The sequence below is a fragment of the Antedon mediterranea genome, chromosome 5, assembly GCF_964355755.1.
Source record: "Antedon mediterranea chromosome 5, ecAntMedi1.1, whole genome shotgun sequence".
Classification (NCBI taxonomy): Eukaryota; Metazoa; Echinodermata; class Crinoidea; order Comatulida; family Antedonidae; genus Antedon; species Antedon mediterranea.
In genome coordinates, this window is record NC_092674.1 from 25,023,852 (window position 1) to 25,049,832 (window position 25,981).

The window sequence follows — 25,981 nt, forward strand, 5'->3', positions numbered from 1 at the left end:
CAAAGCTCCATCTACACTATATATATATAAATATATAGACATGATGTCATATCACTACCATATTTAGGCATATTACTACCATATTTGGGCACTAGTTTGATAGTGTATACAGAGCTTTAAATAATCTGGAAAAGTCTAAAAGAGACAAGTGCCTGAGCTACCTGATAAACTCTTCAGTAGTTCTCTCCACCCAGGTGTACAAATAGGTATCTGGTAAGATCAGGACACAACTTTGCCCTGTTTACTATCTGCATTATTGGAGTATGTTTTCATATATTTTTGATCCAAAACATGATCGGGGTATTGATGTGTACATCGCTTTGAAGTTTCATAACATTAGGCGTTTTATAAATCCAGAATATTATTATTATTAAATAAAACAAAACATATTAGCACAGCGGTAAATCTTGGTTCCAACTAGGACACAGTGCAAAGTGCTGTATTGCATAATCACAAGTGAGAACCAACGACACAACGGGGTTGATTTCACGCAGACGGAGGCAAACACGATTAATGGAAGGGCATTTTCTTACGTTGTGTAGGTTGCATTACGTTGGATCACTAGTGGGGTTGTGGCTTGGTGGTTATGATGCTTGGCTACCACTCCAAGGGTCCTGGGTTCAAGTCCCGTCACATGTCAGAATTTTTTATAAGGACCAAATTACAAGGACTTGTAATAAGACTTTGTTTATGTAGAGCATCTTGTGTATATGTTTGTCTTGTGAACCTCTGAGGGTCCCTAATGATCAGCAATTGCTGGATGGATCACCCTCAAGCTCAAATAATACATGTTTGTGACATGTTGGTGCATCTTTGTAAATGTTATTATCTTCTTCAACAGGTTTCAAAGCGCTAAGTCCACCTTTGACGGTAGTCCGCAAAACATTTGAAACGACGGAGAACCCAGATGACTTTCTACCTTCTGTTATGACCTGTGTCAACTACTTAAAGTTACCAGATTACTCAAATCAAGAATTGATGCAATTGAAGTTATCTGTGGCAGCCAAAGAAGGACAACAATCATTTCATTTGTCATAACGTTGCCACTTACCATTCATCAACTACGTAAAGCTGCTAGATTGATAATCGATGCAAATAAAGTTGAAAGTGGCCGGCAAAGAAAGACAGAAATTATTTCATTTGTCATAATTTTGCCACTGTAGCAATGTGATATATCAACTACTAAAGCTGCTAGATAGATAATCGATGCAAATAAAGTTGACAGTGGCCGGCAAAGAAAGACAGAAATTATTTCATTTGTCATAATAATCAAGCAATCATACTGTCCAGTGAACTTGGTGACATCAAGAACACTTTGTACGAAACAGATAATCTTTTGTTTCAGCAAATTGGACAAGCAAGAGAAAAAATTTCTTTTGCCATTCTTTCATTACCTTATCATTATCGTATGAAATGGATTCAGATATTTTCATGTTTGAGTAAAGTGGACAAGAGGACAATTTTCTTTTACAATTATCTTTCACTACATTGTCTACTAAAGAATCGCATTTAGGAAGAAACAAACTTGTTAATAGAGCAGTCAGTAGTATACATTGGTTTATTTGTACACTGGAGTCACCAATAACTCCAGAATCCATGAATCGGAAATAAATAAATATTGCTTCAATAACGTCTGGAAAAATGTTAAATACTTGTAAAGGTTGAAGTACATCATCCCATTGTCGAATTGGAGATATTGGATATAAATGCTAAACAACTTTTACAGTGAGTGCATCCTAAAAAATTACTGTTCATCATGTTTCGGAAAATATGTACGTTTCTTTCCGGATGAATAGTTTCCTAATGGTCGTCAAGGTTACGCTGCTTACAAAGAGATCAGTGTTGAGTATTCTTGTTACAATTATGGACTTAAACAATCCTTTATTGTTGATGTAAAAATCCGTTGTCAAGAATAATTGGAAAATGATCAAACTTATTTGAAGCGTTCAAGCAAGGCATTGCGAGCTCTTTTGATCTTTCAGAAGAATCCATTTAATGTATAACCAACAAACCACAGTGAATTTGTCATTATTGTGGAACATTTATTTTCAGCTAGATATCTGTTTGGCGTTCATGCACATAAGCGTGTTGTAAATACAGTGTAAAGCATTTTTTTCACATCGATCACATGAGTGAAACTTTGAGCAAGAGTAACTTTAAATTATCTCGGATATACGTAAAGTTAAAAAATGGCCGTCGTCTGTTCAACCATCCAATGTGATAAGTGGACAGTTTTGCATTTAACCAATGAGAGAACATGGATTTAGAAATGCAATAATCTAACAAATTCCAGAATATTGATTTGTGTAGAGCATGCCTTTCAAAATACTTGCATTTAAGTGCTTAGATTACTATAGGTTTAAACTTAGGGTAAGTTTTGTACATTTTAACCAAGCCTTCATTGGTGCTAAAACTACATTAACTGTTCTAAAATTCACTACTGTATGGTATATAGAACGCTTTGAAATGATAATTGACAGCGAACAATATACATAATTTTTACTGTAAAGTTTTGTTTGATAAAGATTAAGTTGTATGATGTTAGCCGTATTTAATCAAAATCTAAAAACTGTTCAGTTCTACAGTGTATTGCTATGTATATAGCATGTATAACTCGGCTATGTCAAACCAGATAAAACCAGTAAGGAAACTGGCTAGTAAACGCTCTTTTTTAATTATAATTTTACAAAAATTGGACAAAAAACTTGATAGTAAATGCTCTTTTTAAATTATAGTTTAAAAAAATTGCCTTCAACTGAATAAAGAAATCATTACTCGGTGTAATGATATTAACGTTAGTGTACACATATCACTTAAGACATTTTAACATGTAATAAAACCTACTTAGCAATCTTATTAAAAATCTGTCAAACTTGTCTTCACCGAAATTTACTTTTAAATCTGGAATGTTTTGTATACATAATTTGCATATGTGCTGCATATGCCCTGCAGCAGGTGAAAGTAATACTAGAACTATACGGAAACCAAGTTGGTAAAACCTATTGTAATAAAATATGTCTCTGTATCCATAGTAAGTCTGTAACAAACAATTATTACAATTTTATCTTAAGCCAAGCATATCAATTAAAACTTAATTCTAGCTGTTACGTTGATGTTTTATGACTGCATAAACAATTATCCTTTTCACATGGTGTACCAAAAACTGGGAGGCTATACACACCAGACAAAATGCCAGTGTGGACACCCATAGTATGCAAGTTTTGCTAAGCAATATGAAGGGGATTAAGAATATGGGGATACAAATGTGTCATTATTATATTAACCACTATGTATTCTAATAACTTCATACAAATGTTCTACCTGTTTGAATTTACTTTAAAATGTTTTTTAACTTTTTTACACAACTTTTTTCCTTGTTATTACAATTATGTATTACTTTTGTTATAACAAAATAACAATACACCATTTGAAATTTAAGAGTTTGTCATCGAACATGTATAAACATTTAAATTCAACTTTAAAAAAAAATCATTTAAACATTATATAGATATATTCATAACTTTCTTTATCTGTAAAAAAAATTCACCTTTCATTAATCCAGAATCAACATGTAAAGCTCTGCCTACACTATGAAACTTTATGTAACAACAAAAATGTGATACTCATATGGACATAATGATGTCATAACACTACCATATTTGGTCACGTCACACTGTTTTTGTCAAACTTGTTTGATAGTGTTGACCGAGCAGCTATGTTATAATATACACTAAACCAGAATTGATTTAAATATTGTTAAGCTTAGATGTATGTACCTTCCTAGCATAAAATTGGTATCAACCCATCTCAAATTTAAGGTCAAATGTTGAAAATGTCAAAATGGAAATGTATACTTGTTGGATGGTTATAAGAAAAACAACTATTGTACAATGGTGGTCGGTATATGAAGTATATCAATTCTTTAAAAACGAAAATATATATTAGTAATAATAAACAGCAGGTCGTCCAATAATTTGCTTAGTGCCAGTTTTGCAAAACACATATCATTTAGTTAGTGGTTACTATAGTACAATTCTAATGTATATAATAACATGTTATTGCACATTTTTATATGTTTATGCATTGTAACCGTGAACAATATAAACAGAATATATACCTATCTAGACAATAATGTCACGAATACTAAATGTTATACATTTCAGTATTATTGTTTAGGAATCTGTTAAAATTCCTTCACAATAATACTAAAAGGTATCACATTTAAGGATATTGAACCAATAACTGGTTTTTGTAGTTTGTTTAAAAAAACATGCATATAGTGCATCGTGTTTAGTAAATAACCAACATTTACTGTACAGGCCATTATTTTAGCATTATAATAACAAAACCATTGTTGTACATAGACTGTCACTGCAAGAAAGTATATTTATTGTTAATATTGGCAAGTTTATTTCTTTAAAGTGGCAATTAGAATTAGCATTGATATTAAAAGAAGTGATTGTTGATCTTAAATAACAAAGGATTGTGTAACAGTAGGTTTGATGTATGAGGTTCTGTGGGTAAAGTTTTTTTTTGTTTACATTTTGTTGTAGACTGATGAACCTGTTATAATTAGTAGGCCAACAAGAAGTTACTTTGATTTACAAGTCTTTTGTTTTTGTTGTATATTGACATGCTTCAGTTGTTAATAAAAATCTACCACGCCACAGCGGGAAAACATTCATATTGTGTCTGTTTCCATGTTATTGTTGTGTACTAAACAGTTCTGAAAACTCATTTCCTTATTAAGATGTATTGTTCCTCAAAAAACATGAAAAATTAAGATTAATGAAATCAGACTTTGAATATGTTGTTTGTAGCTTTAATAAAATGAATCACTTCCGTTGAAAAAAACGAAAAAAAAAAAAGTTTTGCACTTATATAAAGACAAAATGAATGGTTAAATTCAACAAAAACCCATTGGCTGGCAGCCAATTTTACAGATTTGTCCAGGTAAATACATTTTTTTTCAATTCAATTTTTGGTCAAAGTGGATAACTATTATGTAGCATATTCAACAACAAATGTTTTAATTATTTTTTCAGGGGGACAATACATCTTTAACTAAATACAGTAATCAGTTTTTATCAAGCTAAATGGTATTAAAGTAACTTTGTTCTTTGACCTCAACATCATTCAAATTATTATTTTCAAAGGTTAAATGAACGAGTTTTGAAATTAGTACTTATGTTGTGTATTGAAAGTTGAACTCTGAATATTAATTATTATAAATCTTATAAACGGGTTTAAATATTTAAAGTCCTAACTGAAAAAAAGTCTATGTATTGGAAAACCTTTTGCTTTGCATTTCTATCTTTTTACTAATATTAAGTAAAAACAAAGTCTAGAAAGTAAAGTATTATTGCAGAAAAAAAATTTATATTAGCCTTTTATCCTTATATTTCTGATGTACCCCCTCTATAGATCGATACTGTTTCTGATGGGTGGTCTGCTACTGTAAAGGTCTTTGTTTACCATTAAAAAATATAATAATCAAAGTCAATTTATTTTCAATTGAAATAAATATAAATATAATTGTGTATTTTGAAATAATACATTACAAATAACTTGTTTTTGTGTAGTTTTTATCTTAATGTTTCACTTTAAAATCGATTTAGTTTTTGACTTACAAATAAAAATTGTTTTGAAAATACATAGCTTTTAAGCAGAAAGTTGATAAATAGGACCTATACCGCCCTCTAGTTTACAGAATGAACGGAACAGCTTTGTTGCTCCAGAAGACCACACACATGGCTGTGTTTACACTAGGGTGGTCTATCTTCATGTTCACAGTGAGTTCGGTCAGTCAGCACCAGCAGGTCAGCACTCAAAGAATGTGAAAAAGAAGGGAAATGTTGGTTGTAAAAGTAGGCAGATTATGCTGCCATAATACAATATACAATGCATTCTCGGGTTCAAAAGTATAAACAGAAGGTAATTTTGAAATATATTAATTATATTATAAATTGTCTTTTTCGACAAGAACAACGGGTCAGTCTTCCGGTTTTGAAACTTAGTAGACTAGTCTACTTTGTACTGTATAGGCAAGAAGGAGTGGAAGCTGACTGCAGTAGGGGATAGGATAGATGGGTAGTAGTGAAGGCAATATAGTCATTTCGTCCAAATTTGTTTGCATATGTCACTTTTTATTTATAATTTGTTTCTCCACTATTAGTATTAACTATTAGCTTAATCAACTATTATTAGGCATGATTATGTGAATTAAAATTGATTTATTATTAGGTTTAGGATAGAAAGTTTTTGTTAAGTTGATTGTAAAACTATATGGTACCGTGGTGGTACAGTAAAACTACACTATACTATAGTCTATTAAGTATACAGTATTTTAAAAACTAATTTTATTTTTAAAAAGTTTGTAATTTAACATTTTTGTTTCTATTTGAATTGATATATTATATTTTTGTTAATAATAAGTCAATAAATGTTTAATAATGTTTATATATTTTTAGAATTGAATTGAATAAAGTAATTCTTAAATTTACAGATTTGACAGAATTTAAAAAAAATAAGTTATCATGGACACAACATCAGAATCAAATAAAACTCTGTCATCTCAGAATGTTACCTCATCTACCATGGTTGCTATAGAAACATCAATCTTCATTCTTTTGCTAATTTGCATTTTAACACTGAACGCACTCCTGACATACACCCTCTATCGCAAATCTCGCCTCGAAACACCTAGTAACCGTTTCGTCTTCAGTCTGGCTTTGGCTAATGTTGTGTACTGTATGTCTTTACCGTTTGACATCATCAGTTTTGTTATGGATGAGTGGTTGTTTGGCGTCATGTGGTGCAATATGACAGGGTTCATATCCATGTGTATTCTCACAGGAGGTATATTCACTGTGACATGCATCACTATCGATAGGTTTGTAATGTTTATTACTAGCATGCTTTGAAATAAAAAAACCTTTTGAGTATAAGTATACCTCAACTCATACCCCAGTCCAACATTTTGCATAGAAATAGCTCCATTTTGTTGTGTTGAATAAAAAACAGAAATCATGTCTTACATACATTAGACTGTTAATGAGTGTATATTTGCATCCAATGTTTAGCTTATAGTTATACTGTACAGTGAGTCAACTCTGCCTCTGACACCTTTGAGCTGGCGTAATATATCTGGTTTTCCAGAATTTGGGACCTTTTGAACCCCGAGAAAAGTCTGGTTTTGGGAGAGTCCGGTATTGAAAGAATCAACTGTATTGACATTGGCAAAGCTCATAAAATCTTCTTAAATTTCATACCATCATCTTCTAAGCAGCGACACAGATTTTTTACGCAGCTAAATTGTTGTTTGGTTTTAGCTGCTATTAGTAATATATGTTAGTCTCATCCTAGGCTACAGTACATGCGCTTTCCTACAGATGATCGTTTAAAAAAAACACCCTGTTGTCGAATTTATTTCAAATGCATGTTTTTACATAATTTCAATACAATGTATCTAAACTTGTAGTGTAACATACCAATTATATTTTACTTGAATAAAATATTACCAATAATTATATTCTTGTTTGTAGATATTACGCGATTGTGAAACCAATGCTATATCCATTTAAGATAACAAGTAGACGGACAGTAGAACTCATATGTTTTGTTTGGGCTCTTGCCATTTTTATTACCATTCCACCATTTTTCGGATGGTCACGTTTTGTCTTCCACAAATCAAAGCTCGGCTGTATGGTCGACTGGCGCCATCATCGTTCTTATGCAGTAGTTTACGGTATTATTGGTGCTGTCATGCCGACAATAACAATTATAGTGTGCTATCATCATATTTTTAAAGCTGCTCGTCATTCAAATCGCCGTGTCAGCAATGGTCATATTGTCGATACGAACTCACGTTCAAGAAGACGGTCACGTCGTTCGTCGCTCCTTGTTAGTATACGAATGAATTCTCCAACTAAAGCGCTACGGACAGTTTTAATAACATTAGTTTTAACTTTTATATTTTGGCTGCCATTTATACTTAGTGGTTTAATCGAGATCATGACTTTAGAAATGCCAGCGTTTATCCATCTAATTGCTATAATTCTTCTTTGTTGCTGGTTTCTTGCGCAACCGTGCATCTACGGTTTGTGGAATCGGACGATTAGAAGAGAGATAAAAGCGATGATTTGCGGTACTTCGATATCGTTTGATGGGGATGATGAGCGAGTGTTCTTTCAGAGAAGGCAGTCCAGGGGGGCTAGCATAACAGGAAGTATTACAGATCTTAGTTATACTGCGTTACTGCAGTCAAGAGCTGCTGCTGCTGGCGTGACAGTTATAAGTGGAAACAGTGTCCACCAATCAAGTAATGACTCAGGTCTGTATATACCGAATAATAATTACTATTTAAAAATAAATGTTAATTTTTTGATAAACCAGTTGCCAAATACCTTCTACGTTACGGCTATTTTCAGTAGCCTTGGTCACGCATGATTTTCTGTTAAAAAAGTTAGCGTTTAATTACTTTTAAATATCCATTTTTTTTAGAATAATTATTATCTATATCTATATTACTATGTTTAGATAGTATAATAAATTAAAGGAACATTTATAATAACTATTCAGCTCTAAATATCTGTACACCACACTCTAGTCTTAGCCCAACTATAATCAGAATACTATATGTATACTGTATAATCATATGTTCAGTTCCGCTACTTCTAATGGAGGCTCTTCCTTCCTCCTATCCTACTATTCTTTCTCCAACAATATACCATGGAAAATCTGGAAGGTATAACCTCAATAAATATGTTGAATGAACTAATAATACTGTAGTATTATTATTAGTATTTAGTGTAGACTACTTTCATTTTCTAGCATAACAATCGAAACCTTGATATTCTTAACCATACTGTTTGGGAACTTTATGGTGTCGCACAAACCTAACTTTTACTAGTGTTTATTGGCCATGCAAACATTTAAACAATATCCATATACACACATTTTGTTTTGTTTTCACTAATATTTACTGTTACCATTTTCTGTGCGTTCAGGTGCCGTGTTAGCGTGTATACATGAAGCAGCAGACTCTGATAAGTCGCTCAGCAACAGTTTAAACCTTAGTACTATCAATAAACCTACAAAACCTACTCATCATACACACAGCACAAACGGCAACGTAGAGTCTGAGAAAAAGGCATCCAATAAGAGAAGAACTCAAATTGTTCAAAAAGAAACGTGGCGACATCCGCCAAGGTCAAATGGAACAACGGTGGAAGATGAAGGTATCGAGGAGAATTTTGAAGTGGTAAAACTCGATGATTAAGTTGGTTAATGCTATACAGCTTTCGACTTGTTGCGATAACCAACGACCAAACTAAAGTATTACAAATTTCATGGCTGAAAAGATTGTTAAAATTTCAAAATGGAAGTGTTTACCTAAAATGTTCGTTGTGCGCACATGGGCTATTGGGACGTGATTCCTCACTCTTCACATAAACACAGTTCTAATGGTTTTCTACTGATTCAGCTTAAAACACTCAGGATACCTACCTGTATAGATTGATAATATTTGGTAAATATCCATATTTATATGGATATTTACCAAATATTATCAATCTATACAGTAAGTAAGTAAATACTGATGTAGTGAAATGTATGTTTCCAAGTTTGAAAATGAATCATACACATTATCAAAAACAGACAAGCTTTTAAGCTCTGTCTACACAATCAAATTTTATGTGAAAAAAAATGTGATGTGCCCATAATATGGACTATGGACATGATGATGTCATATCACTACCATATTTGGGCACAAATTAACTAATTGGATAGTGTAGAGCTTTAGAGAAAAAAATATACTAACTTGAATTCAAATTTATTTACGATAGTTACACAGTTGTTAATGTAATGAAAGCGGAGAGCAGTGAACAACTCTAAAAAACACATTATTTTCTCACAATTTTGGAAAAACCTATGGTGCTTCTTTAACTCATATATAATAGTTTAATACTAGCAGCAGTGTGAACAAAACTATTAAAAACACTATTTAAAAAATTGTACTTTTTTCTTAAAGTTCGAAGAAACTTATTGGTGCTTTAACTAATATTTTTATACTATTTTTATTTTGTATATAATATTTCCTTGATTTTTATATCTGCTATTTATAAGTCAAATATCAATGCCAAATTTTGTTAGTGAATAGTCAGTATTTTGATAAACAGTATTATATTTTAAATACTTTTACATTTGTAATACATGAAAATGTATCTTTAAATAATAGTAAGTAATTAGTAATAAAAAATGATTAATAGTGATTGTGTTTTTTTTAGTATTATTATTATTTATTCTGGCAAATGATACATTTTACAACAAACAAATTAAACAAATACGACACAAGAAGAAAATATAAAATCATAGTGACTAGCTGCCAGGAAAGCACAAAAGCAGACTAAAGCTTGGTTCCCACTAGAACGTAACGCAAGGACGTAAACACAACGCAAGCGTTTTAACCAATGACAAGCGAAGTTATAGACAGTTAGCAATCACAAGTGAATAAGCCATCGCTTGTGATTGGTCAATTCGCTTGCGTTGCGTTTACGTCCTTGCGTTACGTTCTAGTGGGAACCACGCTTAAGCCACTGTCACCAATTATTACCATGTAATCAAGCAATCAGTTAGTAGGCCTGAACTTCCTGATTTATCTTCTCTATCTTGCACAATTTTCATTTCTTAATAGTACTTTCGCATGCAAAAGTCAAGACAACATGTTGTATTAAATAATTCATTTCTTTATTACAATAGAAAAGATTTTCAATTATTTTATTATTGCCAAATAAAAGTCGCAGAACTTTCTTTTAAATAAAAATTTATACTAAAGTTAGCTAAAATGTTTACCGGTACCATGGAGTAATTATTACTCCACGCTGGTACAATACATAATAAATACAGCAGTATTAACAATTGATGCAATAGTATAGTACCTACATATTACATTTTCAATACTTTAAACACATGTTGAAATTTATACTGCTAAATAGAATGCAGCAATCCTAATAAATTTGTTCTATAACTGCTAATATATTTTACACATCCTAAATAAATACTGCAATAAATTATATTCATATAACTTAGTACTGTAATAAAATTGAATTTAAAGCATTTTACACCTGGGACCCAAAAAAGTGTTCCCTTATTAGGAGTCTCCCATTAATAGGATCTCTTCAAATGAGTTTTACTGAATTAGCATTGCATAAACATTAAAAAAAACAAATTATTGTAAGCTTTTCAAGCACAAACATAATTCACTTAATTTTTATGATTTGAAATGATGTAATTTATAAACTCTAGAAACTGAAAGGCACATATAGATTATGTTGTTTACATACTGAGAGTTGAAATTATGATAATTAGTTTCTATTAACCGGTTTTTTGGGAGTTTATATTTAAACTGACTGTTTGAATTATCTCAAAACCATAGCATAATATGAAACTCTGATGAAAGTCAATCAAGAAATTAGATAAATTTGTTTTCTTAAAATTCCATAAATACACATTCTGAATACTGAGATTCTCTTATAATTATTCCATAAAAATGCATAATAAAAATTCTACTTTCCAGATATTTGAATGGAATTTTATAAGTCCATTGGGTATTTACATTTGAATGTATTAATTCATAGCTATATAGTTTAATAATACTGTATCAGTCAAATAAGTAGAATATTTTATTCATTGAAATCAGTCACTTTAGAACAGTCACTCTTTCACCTTATGAAATATTCTCTCCATTCAACACACAAACATTCAATATTTGTATAATAATAAATATTTATACATTTTAAATTTATAAGAAATACAATATTCCTGACAATCAATAAAGTATAAATTAAAGTTAATAATTTATCCTTTTAAAGATAAAACCTGAATTACCTGAATTTATGATGATTCAAATGAAACTAATTTGTTTTACGTCAAACAATTGATTTACTTTCATTGTTTGTTTTATGGAGCATAATTGCTTTCTCTTATTAAAAAAAAACCCATAAAAAAAAATTGAGTTGGAAAATTATATTACAAACAAAATATTTACAACTTAAAATGAGGTAAACTTAAATGGCAAGTATCACAATATATTTACATTTGTTTTATAGACTTTATGTATTAATTATATAATACTACAGAAACGTTAACAGTAAGATATAATTTTTTTACAATACATGACCATAAAGAAATTCAGCAATGAAATGTAATAATTTTGCAACAACATATGTTAATTATCTTAGAGAGTACAGTGCAATTATTAAATAAAGTACATAAAAATGTCCATTTTCCAAGAAGCGATACGTTTCAGTATCGGTCTTTTTAAAAAAGTATTTGCACATTCGTATAAACACACGTACATTATTAGTGTAAGACATACGCACATTAGTGTAAAACATAATTATGCACATTAACATATTATATTGGTTTTAAGGAGTTTCACATAATAATTATAAAAGTTTTGTTTTACTACACTTTTCATTTATTTGAAAATTTCTAGTTTTAGAAGGTATAAAATGATGGGTAAATGTTTTAAAAATCTGCAGCAATTTAAGGTTTTCAAAACACAAATTTAAAAAATAATTTGTCACCAATGTTAAGCCCACAGAAAATAAAGATCATTATTTATATATAAACTTATTAGATTCATGATGACCTCTCTGTGACCCGATTGTAAAATAGGTCTTCACAAAAAAACTTGCTAGTCTAGCATAAAGGTAAGGTAGCTTAATGACTAAAGGGGAATCCAGACACCTTGAATGGTGGTAATAATAATAATGATACCACATTTATATAGCTCCATTTTCACAAGTAATCATGCTCAAAAGCTTTACAACCATTATTACCCAGATCATTTTTTGATCAAACATGTATGGAAACATACTCCCATAATGCAGCTAGTAATCAGCGCAAAGTTGTGTCTTGATCTAACCGGGTACCCATTTAATACACCTGGGTGGAGAGAGGCAAACATAAGTAAAGTGCCTTGCCTAATGATACAAGCAATGCGGCAAGAGTTGGATTCGAACCACGACCTCACAATCGGTAATCTATTTTCCAACACACTGCACCACACGCCCTTACATAGAGTACCAGTCATGTGGTTCCAGAAGAGATAGAGAAAACCAATTTGGCTTAGTGCTATTATGATACATTTTTATCCCTGGTAAAAGGCAACAAACACAGGCCATCATAAACCTCTTTGTTGTGGGATGGTTTCATATTATTTCCCCATTTATTTCTTAATCTTAGGCAGCGAGAAATGTACAACTTGTAAAAACAAATTATTGTAGGCCTTTTAGATGATCATACAAACAAATATTAAAATATTACAAGTTATAGTACTGTACATTGTTTTGTTTGTTTTGGTGGATAAATTGGGAAATTGCACTTTAAATTTATCATAATTTACTGTAAAAAATGAAAATTAAGTTTTAATATTAATTGGTAAAATTATGAAAGTTTTATTTTTAATTAAAAAAATAAATTGATTATAAAATTTGGCTTACATTAAATGTTAAATTTAATACTTTATAACACTTTGTGTATACATCCTTCCTTGTCTTGACAACTCTGGGACCAACGGTCATTTGTCCACTACTCGGTCAATCAAGTATGGCAAATTTGAATTTTCAGTCGTACTTTTAGTTGCGTATTCGCTACAGTGACTCTTCTTTTAATCTGGTTTACAAATTTTCAAAGTTTATAGTTTATAGTCTCAAATCTTTCAATTGCAGTATATATGCATCATATTTGTACAGTTAAAATATTGAATATCTCTATGTATGGACTCATACCTGTGTCAAGCTATGCCTACTCCCTCTAGAGTCTTTAGGCAGCATGCTAACTGTGGAATCAAAGTAAACCTTGTTTGCAGTGGGGTTAGCATGATTTGTGTCCCTATTAACTGCTGGTTGAACATGATCAAATTTACTTGACTTGGGCCTAGCACACGATACATCCATATTTTCTGGATGAACGATATCTTTATTAAACTTGCTAGAACGTAGCTTAGACCGAATTATTTCACGGCTTGAAGTTGTGCTGATAGATTTCTTGCTCGTCTTCGGTCGAGAACGGCTTACTTCAAGATCAACTAGTTGTTTTTGATTGGTCATTTGAACTAAAGCAGGGTTCATTAAAACCTAATAAAATTTAAAAAAAATAGAATTTAAAAGTATAATCATAGAATGTTTAGGTCTTTGTCATTAGTTTATTGACCGTGGGGACACTTGTCAGTTTTAAACAGTACAACCACCTCTTTGGTACACCCTATTAAGTGTACACTTCCCCTATGTCAACAGATACTATATGGCATCATCAACTGTGAAATTTACTGGCATACTACCAGCCCAGTGGTATTGCATCAATTACGTCTCACTGGCATGTGACTTACCAGTCTACAACGACTCATGTGGACGTGAACTTTGTGCACATTAAAAGTCCCTATTATATGATTTAACACTACAGCCAACCAATACACAGGACACACTTATGTAACTTATCTACACTATCAAACTATAGTTTGACTAAAAAGGTGTGATTTGCCTAAATATGGTAGTGATGTGCCCAAATATGGTAGTGATATGCCCAAATATGGTAGTGATATGCCCAAATATGGTAGTGAATATGCCCGAATATAATAGTGATATGACATCATCATGTCTGTATATAGTATGGGCACATCACATAAAGTTTAATAGTGTAGACTTTTTAGGTCCTAAAAGTGTCCCTTTAATAGAGGTTCTACTTTACCTCATCAGAATCGGATGTTTTTTGTGATTCTACAGCAATCTTGTATTCAATACGAAGCGAACTTTCAGAAGGTCCAACTTGATAAGGACTTGTCATGGCAGTGGACTCCATCTGTGACATCAGCTTCGTTTGATGGCCTACACGTCGCTGGTGAAGGTTGTATAGGACAAAGAACGACACCATTCCTGCTAGAAGTACAAATGCCAAGGCCGACAGGATTGTGATTGTAAACGGAGTGAATATCTTTCCATCTGCATTGAAGGTAAGAATATAAAATGATGCTTAGTTTTTACAAAATACATTGGTAAATAAAACTACTAGTGTATCAGTACACTGACAGTATTAGCTGGGCAGATTATTGTACAGTCTCAGGGGTCTGGAAATCAATTTGTGAAAATTAGGTGGTGAGATTACATTTGCAATATGTTTTTTAATATGTCAATAGCAAAAAATAGTTACATTGGCTGCCAGCCAATAGGTTTTTGGTTGAATTTAACCATTTCTGTTGTCATTTTATAAGTGAAAACATTTTTTTAGTTTTTTTTTTTCTTTGTAAAACTACAAAATGGCCTATTCAAAGTCTGATTTTATTAATCTTCATTTTTCATGTTTTTGGGGGACAATACAAATTTAGCCTAAAGTATTGGGTGAGTTTATACTTAAATTACAATGTAATGTATTTATCAATTTATCAATGTATTTTCTCTCTGAATTTAGTGGGTGGGATTATGGCCCACTGTACTGTTGGTTTGTATCAACAATGGAATTTACCAGTCTTTTTCTCTCTGAATTTTGCCAAAATTTCAATAATTATTGTTACAATATGGATCTATGAGATAGCAGGCTTTATTATCCAATTTATTCTTGTACTGTAATACCAATTTATTCTTTTGTATAATAAGTAGTGAAGGATTTTTATTTCTGCATGGTTGTAAATTCAATACAAATAAAACGTATTCAGGAATTAATGATGCTAACCATATGTCTTTAATAAAAGTTTAAAAATGGAATATTTTAACAAAAAATCTATTTGTCAGCCAAAAAATTAGGAATATAAATTTATTTTTATTTGAATAAACAACACAAACCATTGTTTTTTGGCGGACATAGCTCAGTATGAAGAGTAATGTTTTGATTGTAGGCGACAGTCTCCAATTGATCAAATGTGTACGATACCTGAAAAAATTAAGATATATTAACTTTTTATGACTTTTTTTATTAGCTTTTTTCTTATATTTTTTTTCTAAATTGATGATCAGATGTTAGATAATTTGCCATTGTCAGCACACAAGGAGACAATCTCCTGTTCACACACAAAACAGTAATTTCTTATCGTGCATACATGCAATGTATAGTAAACACCTTACTATTCCGAGTGTTAAAAACAGAACGATACAAACGTAGCCTCATCCCCTACCTCCTAAATATTTTAATAACCAGGTTATAATGCAACTTACTACAATCCATAATCGCGGTGCTATATTATTCATAGTCAAAACAGTTCCAAACTTTTGTTCCAATAATTGTATTTTTTTATTGTACTATATATATTATAAATTGTAATTGTAATATTTGTTAAATTGTATTATGTTTATCTAATTTTTGCTATTTTTATACACAGGACCAACATCTTCATATCCCATCCATAGGATTTGTAAGCAATGTGGCACCACAGGTCTTGAACCCATGCCTCATGCATGGTAGTTCAATAGTCCATATCATACTGCTGTCAATACCATTAGTGCCTTTTGGTAAAAATATTAACCCTGAACATTAATGCTATATACTGCATGGTCCCTTTAATAATCCCTTTTTTATAGTAAAATGAATGGTTAATGCCTAAGAGCAGTATGAATAAATAATGCCCTTTGACCTATCACCTTGAAAAATCAGTGGATATTAACAGTTCATTTAAAGACTTAATCCTCTTAATATGTGGTAATGAGGATTATGTGATTTATGCTAATCCTAGTTAATAACTCCTACAAGGGACGCCTACTCTATATGATTGGTAAATTCTAAGCTGAGGTTAAATCTTGTGAATTGAATGATCATGTTATGAGGATGTAATAGCTTCTGTAATGTTTTGCGGTATCAATGTATCACGTTATTTCTTTGTAACATGATTTGACTAACATTAACCTTTTTTGTCTTGCGTGAGTTCTTCTCACGTTTATTTAAATTCTCATTGATGAATATATTATATACATATAAGTACATTTGTGACAATTAAAAGTAAGTGTTTAGAGTAGTTAAAATACCGGTATATTTACATAATAAGATGCCAGAATTCAGTATTAACCATATATTTTCTCATTTAAAATTTTAGATACAATGTTAATTAAAATGTAGAAATGAAAAATGGCAGTAAAATACATGATTAAAATTTTCTTGTTAAACTATCTTATTTGTGTTCTTATTTGTGTTCGAGTAGAGAGGCTATAAACTCAGGGGAGGAAAATGTAGTATCCACCCTTTTCACCAAGATAAGATGGATGGAATGAAAAAAAGAGGAATGCAATAGGTTGAAAGTTAGTTATTTAGAATGATAGCATGAAATGGTATATTTAATGGACTAACATTAACCTTAAAGGCCAGGTGCGGGTAAAAAATTTCTATTGGTCATACATTTCAATAATTATCGATCTATAGATTCCCCTAAGTTTCATAATTTTTGGGATTTTATTTGTGTTACACGAGCTTGTTGAAAATTAGCACTTTCTTATCAGTGGGGGGGATAGTTCAAATTACACACTAAAATCTCTTTTGTACAAAAATTTTTTTATTAGAGAGGCACTTTAAAAAGCTATGAAAAATAAACGGTGTGGTAAAAAATGTTATCAGATGACTAAATATAGGTAATATAACTTGAATTTTACATTTCTGGTATTTTTATTCAACTTCAGATTTTTATTTTCATGCTATAGCAAAAATTATCCAGCGTATATCCACCATCTTTTTTCACCTTCTAGGGAGTCACCAGACATGTTATTACATTATGTTAACTACCTAACTACTGAAAAAAAGTCTTCCTGGTTTTTTTGGCAGAATTTTGCCAAATTTTTTATTTGACCATATTAGGGGAAATTCATGTTTTTTCGTCTTGATTTCTGTTACAAATATTTGATTTATGTACAATTAACCAGATATTATATTTAAAATTCATGCCTGTACCTAAGCTTTAACATATTAGCATAGGCAGGGTTTGAGCCTCACTCGATCCAGGGTTCTGGTGGTAGAACAAGTCTTCTCGGATAAGGACTATAAACCGTAGGTCCCGTGTACACATCTGGCTCATGTGTACTTTAAAGAACCTACAGTACATCTTTCGTGATGAGTAGGGGGTTACCCAGGTGTATTAGTATGCACACAGCCACTGTCACTCATCAAGAGGGCCCCTTGATTGTCAGCATATGCTGAAGGATCACCCTCTATAAATAAGGTGTAATAACAAAAAAAATAATAAAATATGTCAATGTGTGTTGCATTGCACCAAAATATTCCTATTATTTTTCAAGGGAATCTTCTATAAGACCTCCTACCCATAGTGCCTATCTTTCTCCCTAATAGCTGCTGAGTTGTTCTCCCTCCCTCAAGTTGAATTATAATCCCTTGTTGATTATAGGCCAATAAAAAATCATGCAGTCTTTTATGGAGATTTTCCTTTAAAAAACCCCTAATAGATGGTACGCAGGAGAAACTTAAGAGCACAATCTTCAAAATGCTAAACCATGACATTATCTTTTTGAAAATGCCACACTATCCACCCAATTTAGTGTAACATGATATGGCAGATAATAGCTTATTATATGTTATGTCCAACTCCGACATTAAATGAATAACAAATATAGTGGTTGGATGGCTTTTATTCCAATTTCTGTATATAGTACTACACATTCACTCATCTCCTTATATAAAGCCTTCTATCGGACATTATTTCTCGCAATATATTGGACAGTTACATTACTACAAAACATACTCACTTTAATCTCTATTGACTCTAGTGTTGTGATTGAATGCATCTGAACATGAATGAAGGCCTCGTTGTAACCTTTCAATTTCACACGTTCATCATCATTTACGAACACCCGTTCGTGATCAATGTTCAACCCATCGACCTAAATTCAACACGAAAAACGACAACAAAGAATTGGTAAGATTTATTTATATTCCTTTGTCTACACTGTCAAACTTTATGTGACAAAAAATGTGATATATGCCCATATATAGACATGATGATGTCATATAACTACCATCCCAGAAAATTGAAAAAAAAAAACATATCTAAATGGCGTGTCTTCACTCTGAAAAACATAACCATATCGAATTTGTATACCAACTATAATCATGAAACATTTTTAAAGCTATAAAAAAATACTATTTAATGTCTCATGTCCATTGCCGTATTACTCTACACTAAAGTACATTTTAAAAACGTAATATTTCATGTTAAATTCTTTCTAGATATTCATAAAGCGTGCTTCCCACTAGCGACGCAACGCAAGGACGTAACGCAACGCAAGTGAATTGACCAATCACAAGCGATGGCTTATTCGCTTGTGATTGCTAACTGTCTATAACTTCGCTTGTCATTGGTTAAAACGCTTGCGTTGCGTTTACGTCCTTGCGTTACGTTCTAGTGGGAACCAAGCTTTACCTTATATCATACCATAATACAAATTATTATCACTGTGTCTGTCAACTATCAAGTTGATTGTACTATATGCTATCTATTTATATCTATAATGAATTATAGATTTTGAATTTGTACTTTACAGAACATGCCTCAGGGAGTTGTGGAATATATTATAAAAAAATATTACGTTTATTAAGAATGCCATAGATGTACCTTAATAATGAAATGCATTGTTGGCTGTTCTCTAATATTTAATATACTTGCATTAAATTTAATTCTAGAAAAGTATTGTTTTGTAATATCAATATCCTTATTATTGATAGATATTAGTATTGTCATGACGATAAATAATGCTATCGTTGTAATTTATATTAATTGCACCACGAAAATATTAATATTCTGGACTATTATTAATATATCATTATTACAGTTCCTATATTATGTGGGGATTTTATTGGCTGATTAGATAACTATAAATAATAATTGTATCGTACTGAAATTACTGCCAAAAATATTTTTCAGTTTATGTTGCATGATTTTTAGTTATATGAGGTATATGACTACAGTATGCTGTCACTGCAATAGACAGTGTATAATTATCAACACTTCACCAAAAAAATTGTATTATAATTACTGCAGTACTGTAGAATAATTTTGCCATTGTTCCTAATACGGTATATTACTTTTTTTAAACAGCATAGGTAATATATCATCGGCTAAACTTTTCATTATAGAATCTTTCATTCGATAGCAGATCTCCAAGCCAACTAGATAACATCATCCTAGCCTTAGGTAATTTTACTAATCAATCTCTGCACAGAATAAAATCAATTTTGACTTTCAAAAAACACCTTGCATAAAAAATACACACCTTTCAAACTATAAAGATTTTTTTTCACAATATAAAATCAATAATTTTGTTCAAGATATTTTAACGGTAAAAAAAAAAACAACATACAGTACCTTAGTTACTACCATCATTTCGGTTGGCTCGCTGCATTGATACAACCGTGTGTACGTGTTGATCTCGTATCCATGGAAACTGAGTGTACAATTTGTGAGAAGTTTTTTCGTGTCATGTTTGCAGTTGCCTTCGCCTCGGTCTACTGTCCTATCTTGATCTGCCAGAACAAGTATAGTTATATGATTGTAAATGTGTACTAATGTAAATTACTGTGTTAGTTGTCTTAGAATTATGTGTTAATATATTGTTAATGTTCCCTACTGAACCACTTTGGAAATCAATGCTTTAGCACTGAAAGTGTCATTCAGTATAACGACAGAATAAACTAGAAAGCCACTCCAAGAGTGCATACCTTCGCCTACTGTAACATTCTTCTACATCAGATTGTGTGTGATTTTAGGCTAATTTCACTACAAGCATATGTACAGTATGCGAGTTTGGTGTAATGGTTTATGTAACAAGCCTTTCAATTAACAATAGCTTCAGTTGACTAATAACAGCATTGCGAAAATCGAACGAGTGAATTTGAAAAGAAATAGGTTTTTTAAACTACTCGCATCAAAAAACGTGCACATTAAATCAAATTATGTTTTAAAATTACAATTCACAAATTATAACTCTTGCCTCTTGTACAAAAATAAAGTTTGATGGACAAGCAGTTCTCAAGAAAATGCAATTACAGTTTACTTGTTACTTTAAGACTGCTTGCCGGATTTTGAAAAATTCTGTCCTATCTTTTAACACTAGCAGGTCTAAAAAAGTATACTAAAAGTGGTCCAGAATTGGGACTGTGGTCCCAAATGGTCCCAAAATTTAATGGAATGGTCCTTGAACACATATCTATATCTGTATATTCATTTTGGTAAAGATCTTGTAATTACTTTTTGAGTAATCCTGCTAACAAACAAACACACACATGCTACCGATTACATACCTTCTTGGTGGAGGTAAATAAATAAATAAAAAGTAACAATTTGTATTATATTACAACTTTGTTTTCTCTAAGTGTATAAATCTTAAAAAATTTAGTTTTTACAGTAGTAAATAGATTCATACAGTATGTGTGAAATTCAGCCCCAATTTTTCTTTTTTTTCCCAAAAAACTTAGATTAAAAAGGCCTACGGTAAAAGTCTGTAATGTTTTCATTCTCTTCTGTTTAAATTTCACAAAACTTCACTTTCTATAATGAGAATTTAAAAGTGTCAGTCTAACAATACTGTAGACTGCCACATTATGACCTGTCAACCATAATGTCTACCTTGATGCGACATGCTTGCATCATATGCGATTAAAATCTGGTGATAAACGATTAAATTTAACAGATATTCTGAACCAAGAATTTGAGAGATTCTGGTTTTAAGCATTGCTACCCTGATAGAATATTTAAGTTTTTTTCAAATTTTTATTGAAATTAAAGAACAAAATCCAAGGTTATACAAACAAACTTAAGAAACTCGCAAAATAATAGGATTAATGCACAAAATATTGCAGGTGTAAAATGGCAAGAATTTTTTCTTTAGAAGTGAAAACAAAATATAGCTGTAAGGTATCATAGCATTTATACATATACACAATCGTTATAAGTACTCAATCACATGGAAAATCGCCAGGGTTGTCAAAATATAATTAAGAAAATCCGTCAAATGAAAAACAACAGGTTTAACCATGCTTATAGGTGTGTTTCCAGTGTAGGTGAGGAATTTGGTGTTAGAAATAGAATTGTGTTTAAATCCCATCTCACCTGAGTTAACTTAAAGAATCGTTGTTTTGTAAATTTGTAATTTTTAAAGTAAACTTACGATCTGATTGCACACAGCTGAGTGTTGCAATTGTGATAGTTAGGTATAAGCACACTTTTGTTGTGTGATGCATGGTTTTTTGAAGTTGAGGTTTCACTTGGTAGAGAATTCCACAGTGTCAGAATTAAGAAAAGAGGTGCACATGTTCTGTGAATAAATAAAAATTAAAAAAAATTGGATTTTATCTTCTTATCATCATCTTCCGTTATTTAGCGCAGGTGTTGATCACATTTATGCAGCTGGATTTCATAATTTTTCTTACATTTTTTGTTTCACACATTTCATTTAAATTAATTTTTTAACGGAACATTTTTTTCTATTTAACAGTTTCTTTATAATTTAAGATATCATATTTATAAAGAGTAAATTATAAAATATTCTATGGCAACTTGTGATCTTGTAAAACTATAAAACAAATTAAGATTTAAAACAATTATCTACAGTACAAATGAAAAAAAAAAACATTCATACCATGAATTGATAAAATTCATAAATTAGCTCATATTTATTATAATTATGTATTCAAGATTCAAGAAATTTTATTTGTCCATAAAAATGGAAATTCACTTTGCTTGGTAGATTAAAACAACAATATTGCAACAATTTAAAACGTGCAGTATTATAACAGATTAAAAATACAAGATAAAAAGTAAAAAATACTGTTAAAAATGTAAAACTATTTAAAAATTGCATTAACGTCTTACATTAGAATTAAAAATATGAATGCTATTTACAACGAAGGATTATATTGTATGAAACGTCAAATGTGTAAAACACTCAATTGTACAGTATTGCTAAAATTTAGTAGGTTTCCTATTAATTACGCGTCATGGAAAAATATGTGAAATAAATTTTGTATTAATTAATGTATTAATTAATTAATTAATCATACTGTATGAACTGAATTAATAACACTATCTATCCACCTCACTAAATTCAAGGAACACCCCAAATAGACACTTTGTTTGGTCCCAAAGGTGTCCCCTTAATAGAGGTTGTACTCTATGTTTATTTAAAAATTTAATTAGTATTTCTCTTACCTACCTTACTAACTTACCTTAAACAGTTTTATGTTCACCATGTAGTCCAATCAGTACCATTTTTGACATCTAAACAAACTCATTCAATGTACTCCTACTGTACAGTACCTCCACGTCAAAGCTTACCTATAGACAAAATAACGAGATATTAGTATTGGTCGCAGCGAGTGACCTATGAACATAACTCACTTATTGATTTGAGTTAATAAAAGGTATTGATTAAGTTCGAAACCCACGAAGCGCAAACAATATGTTTTAACAGCGTCCCATTCTGTGTACGTGTGAATAGTTGTAGTGTTTGTTGATGTTCTGAGTCAATATTAGTATTAATGATCTGTTCTTTGTTTATCATTCTTTAGGCTGGGAAGTCCAGACCAGGATCTTATCTATAGGTTGGTGTTTATTGGGTCACTTCATAGAATGGTGGTACACAGTTGGCGAATCCATGATTTTGAAATAAGGGCCCAGGGCTCATTATTTTTTTTCCTATGCAATTAAGGCAGAAATCATGAATAATTCATTACTTTTAATTATTTTCTATTCTAAGAATTGCAAGATAGCTGATCTACTTCCTAAATATACTAAACATAACCCTAAATAATCTCTCTGAACTATTAAAAAAAAGTAATAAAAAAAGTGCTGAAACTATTTGATGTTCTACAGTATCTTTTGCATTACAATTTTTTTAATTTAGAGGGGGCCCAGCCCAGCTGCCCCCCCCCCCCCCCACTGTACAGTATACTGTATGCCCCTGGTGCAGATGCAACAGACAGGACATTATAGGGTGCATGCATATAGACTAGATTCCATATTGACAGTGGAGTATTTATTACTTAGAAGTCTCGAGGCCCCTGGTTATCCCTGGAGGCCTCAGTCATTTTTAGCCTTTTTCGATTTAGCCAATAAGCACTCATAGCCGTTTTGCCACTGCCTATTGAGAAGATACCTTCAGGAAACCCAACAACGTTTCCTTTTATAGGGGTGTCGTCCAAGTCTATTTCGTACCTAACTTACTGGATAAAACAAAATTGGCCTATTTTCTCCGAGAAGAGAGCTTCAACTCGAATATACACAAATAATGTTTAATGATAGAAAGAATGTTTCATTCTTTGAAAGATTGACTGGTCTTTTAAGTAGAGCAGATAAAATACCTACTATGAATGTCGATGCACATTTGTCATTTAAAAAAAATCAAAATCCAGTCATGTGATAGGTAATCAATCAAATGGCAAAGATACTCTTTGTTATAATTTATTTATAATGCATTTTTACAAAAACAATTTGAAAATTGGTATTTAAAATACAAAGAAAAGAAATTGTTGATCTGAATAATTGAAAGATATGAAATTTATGGTGGCATTATTTTAATGTATTTTGTTATGTTTTCTATATTAAAAGGCAATAAATATTATGATTATTGAGTTAAAAATTAAAGATTATTATTTATTTTATGTATCATACCTAAATCCTTTGTTAGCCTTTGCATTTCAAACAATGGTCGTCTAGTAAAGCGTGAAGGCCTAATAAAAATTAAATGTAGCGGTCCACTTCTCTAATTAATTACAGATAATCCAGCGTAAAATAACAAAGCCGTAGATTAGTCAGTCAGCAGTGTTAGCGGTGTCACCAAAGTACAGTAGTGTTAAAAATAGCATAATAACGTGATATTTATTTTCACATCACAACAAACCGATACAGTTATGTTATCCCTGATGGAATCTAGGAAATTTTAAATCCAGATGGTAGGAAAATATGAATGGGTAAACTTTACAGGGAGAGGGGGGGGGGGGGGCTGGTGGTGATAAATTGTAGGGTAAGAGAATATTAATTACAAAAGAATTCAGTCCTTTTTTTTATTGAGTGTTTCCTATCTTGTCTTTCACTTCAATTATTATAAATATAGATCACTTGTAAATTTCGGTCACTGAAAATATCGGAGAGAAAGACACCATCGATATAGCGTCATTGATACATGTATCGGTGTTATGAGCAATTTCCGAGAGATAAAAATTTATGATAAATTGCAACAGAAACTGGAAGAATTGTTCATTAATAGTTAACAATGTACATCCTAAATTACCTAATCTCAAGGTTGACAACCAGATAACTATATTGTTCTGTTAACACTAATCACATGCTGATAGAACAATACTATTTACTTCAATTCACTTCACAAACAATGAGGAATGAACGTTGCATATCAGTTGTGGGAAAGTGTGGGTTCCTTGCTGTGGCATGTACAGTATGATTTTTACTGTAAGATTTAATTATCAGAGGTACCTGCAACCAGGGAGTTGACAACTCCCTGCTGCAACTACTAGCTGGTTTTATAGTAGATAATTATAATGTATTGGACTTTGCTTGCTTCAATGACAAACTTAAAGTTAAAGTTTTTAAATGTTTTCTTAAATATTTAAATGATATATATAATAATAAATGTACCATAACTGATGTGACGGGGTGACATGACAGGCCTCAATATCAGATATGAGGTCAGAGTAGACCATATTATTCAACGAGACAGCAATGAAAAGACATGGTTGTCAACAGTAGGCCTACCAAGTCTTAGATATAGACAAATTTAAGACTCAGTCACTCAATCAAGCATTCTGGTCTTGAAGGACCAGGTACAGTTTTTTTTAACAGTCGATTTTGAATGATGATGATCCCCACATGATATTGAAATACAGAAGAGGCCTCCTCTCAAGACTAGCTAGCCTAGTAGGTCAGGACCTGCTGTAATTAGGCTAATTTATAAAAAAAAAATCTTACCATCAATAATCAGCATGA

At 31.4% G+C, this 25,981-nt stretch overlaps 3 protein-coding genes across 7 annotated transcripts in view; 2 read left to right on the plus strand and 1 right to left on the minus strand.

Moving 5' to 3' along the window:
• LOC140050037 (E3 ubiquitin-protein ligase TRIP12-like) overlaps window positions 1-4,684 on the plus strand; it is a 53,746-nt gene extending 49,062 nt beyond the window's left edge. For all 5 annotated transcript variants that reach the window (XM_072095044.1, XM_072095043.1, XM_072095046.1 and 2 more), the window contains one exon: window positions 842-4,684. In XM_072095044.1, coding sequence (XP_071951145.1) covers window positions 842-1,038 — 197 coding nt within the window. In that variant the 3' untranslated portion in view covers window positions 1,039-4,684. The remainder of the gene's footprint in view (window positions 1-841) is intronic.
• A 1,129-nt stretch (window positions 4,685-5,813) lies between these two features.
• Window positions 5,814-10,134, plus strand: LOC140049108 (G-protein coupled receptor 161-like). The gene is made up of 4 exons (XM_072093935.1): window positions 5,814-5,934; window positions 6,506-6,892; window positions 7,545-8,332; window positions 9,009-10,134. Exons 2-4 carry the CDS (start codon window positions 6,537-6,539, stop codon window positions 9,278-9,280), a joined length of 1,416 nt encoding a protein of 471 aa, XP_071950036.1. The 5' UTR covers window positions 5,814-5,934; window positions 6,506-6,536; the 3' UTR covers window positions 9,281-10,134.
• A 3,372-nt stretch (window positions 10,135-13,506) lies between these two features.
• LOC140049109 (uncharacterized) lies at window positions 13,507-22,267 on the minus strand. Its single transcript, XM_072093936.1, has 6 exons — window positions 22,152-22,267; window positions 20,351-20,508; window positions 18,735-18,869; window positions 15,840-15,927; window positions 14,752-15,002; window positions 13,507-14,141 (listed from the first exon to the last, which is right to left on the minus strand). The coding sequence occupies exons 1-6, from the start codon at window positions 22,222-22,224 to the stop codon at window positions 13,788-13,790; spliced, it is 1,059 nt and encodes a 352-aa protein (XP_071950037.1). The 5' UTR covers window positions 22,225-22,267; the 3' UTR covers window positions 13,507-13,787.
• Between the last annotated feature and the right edge of the window lie 3,714 nt (window positions 22,268-25,981).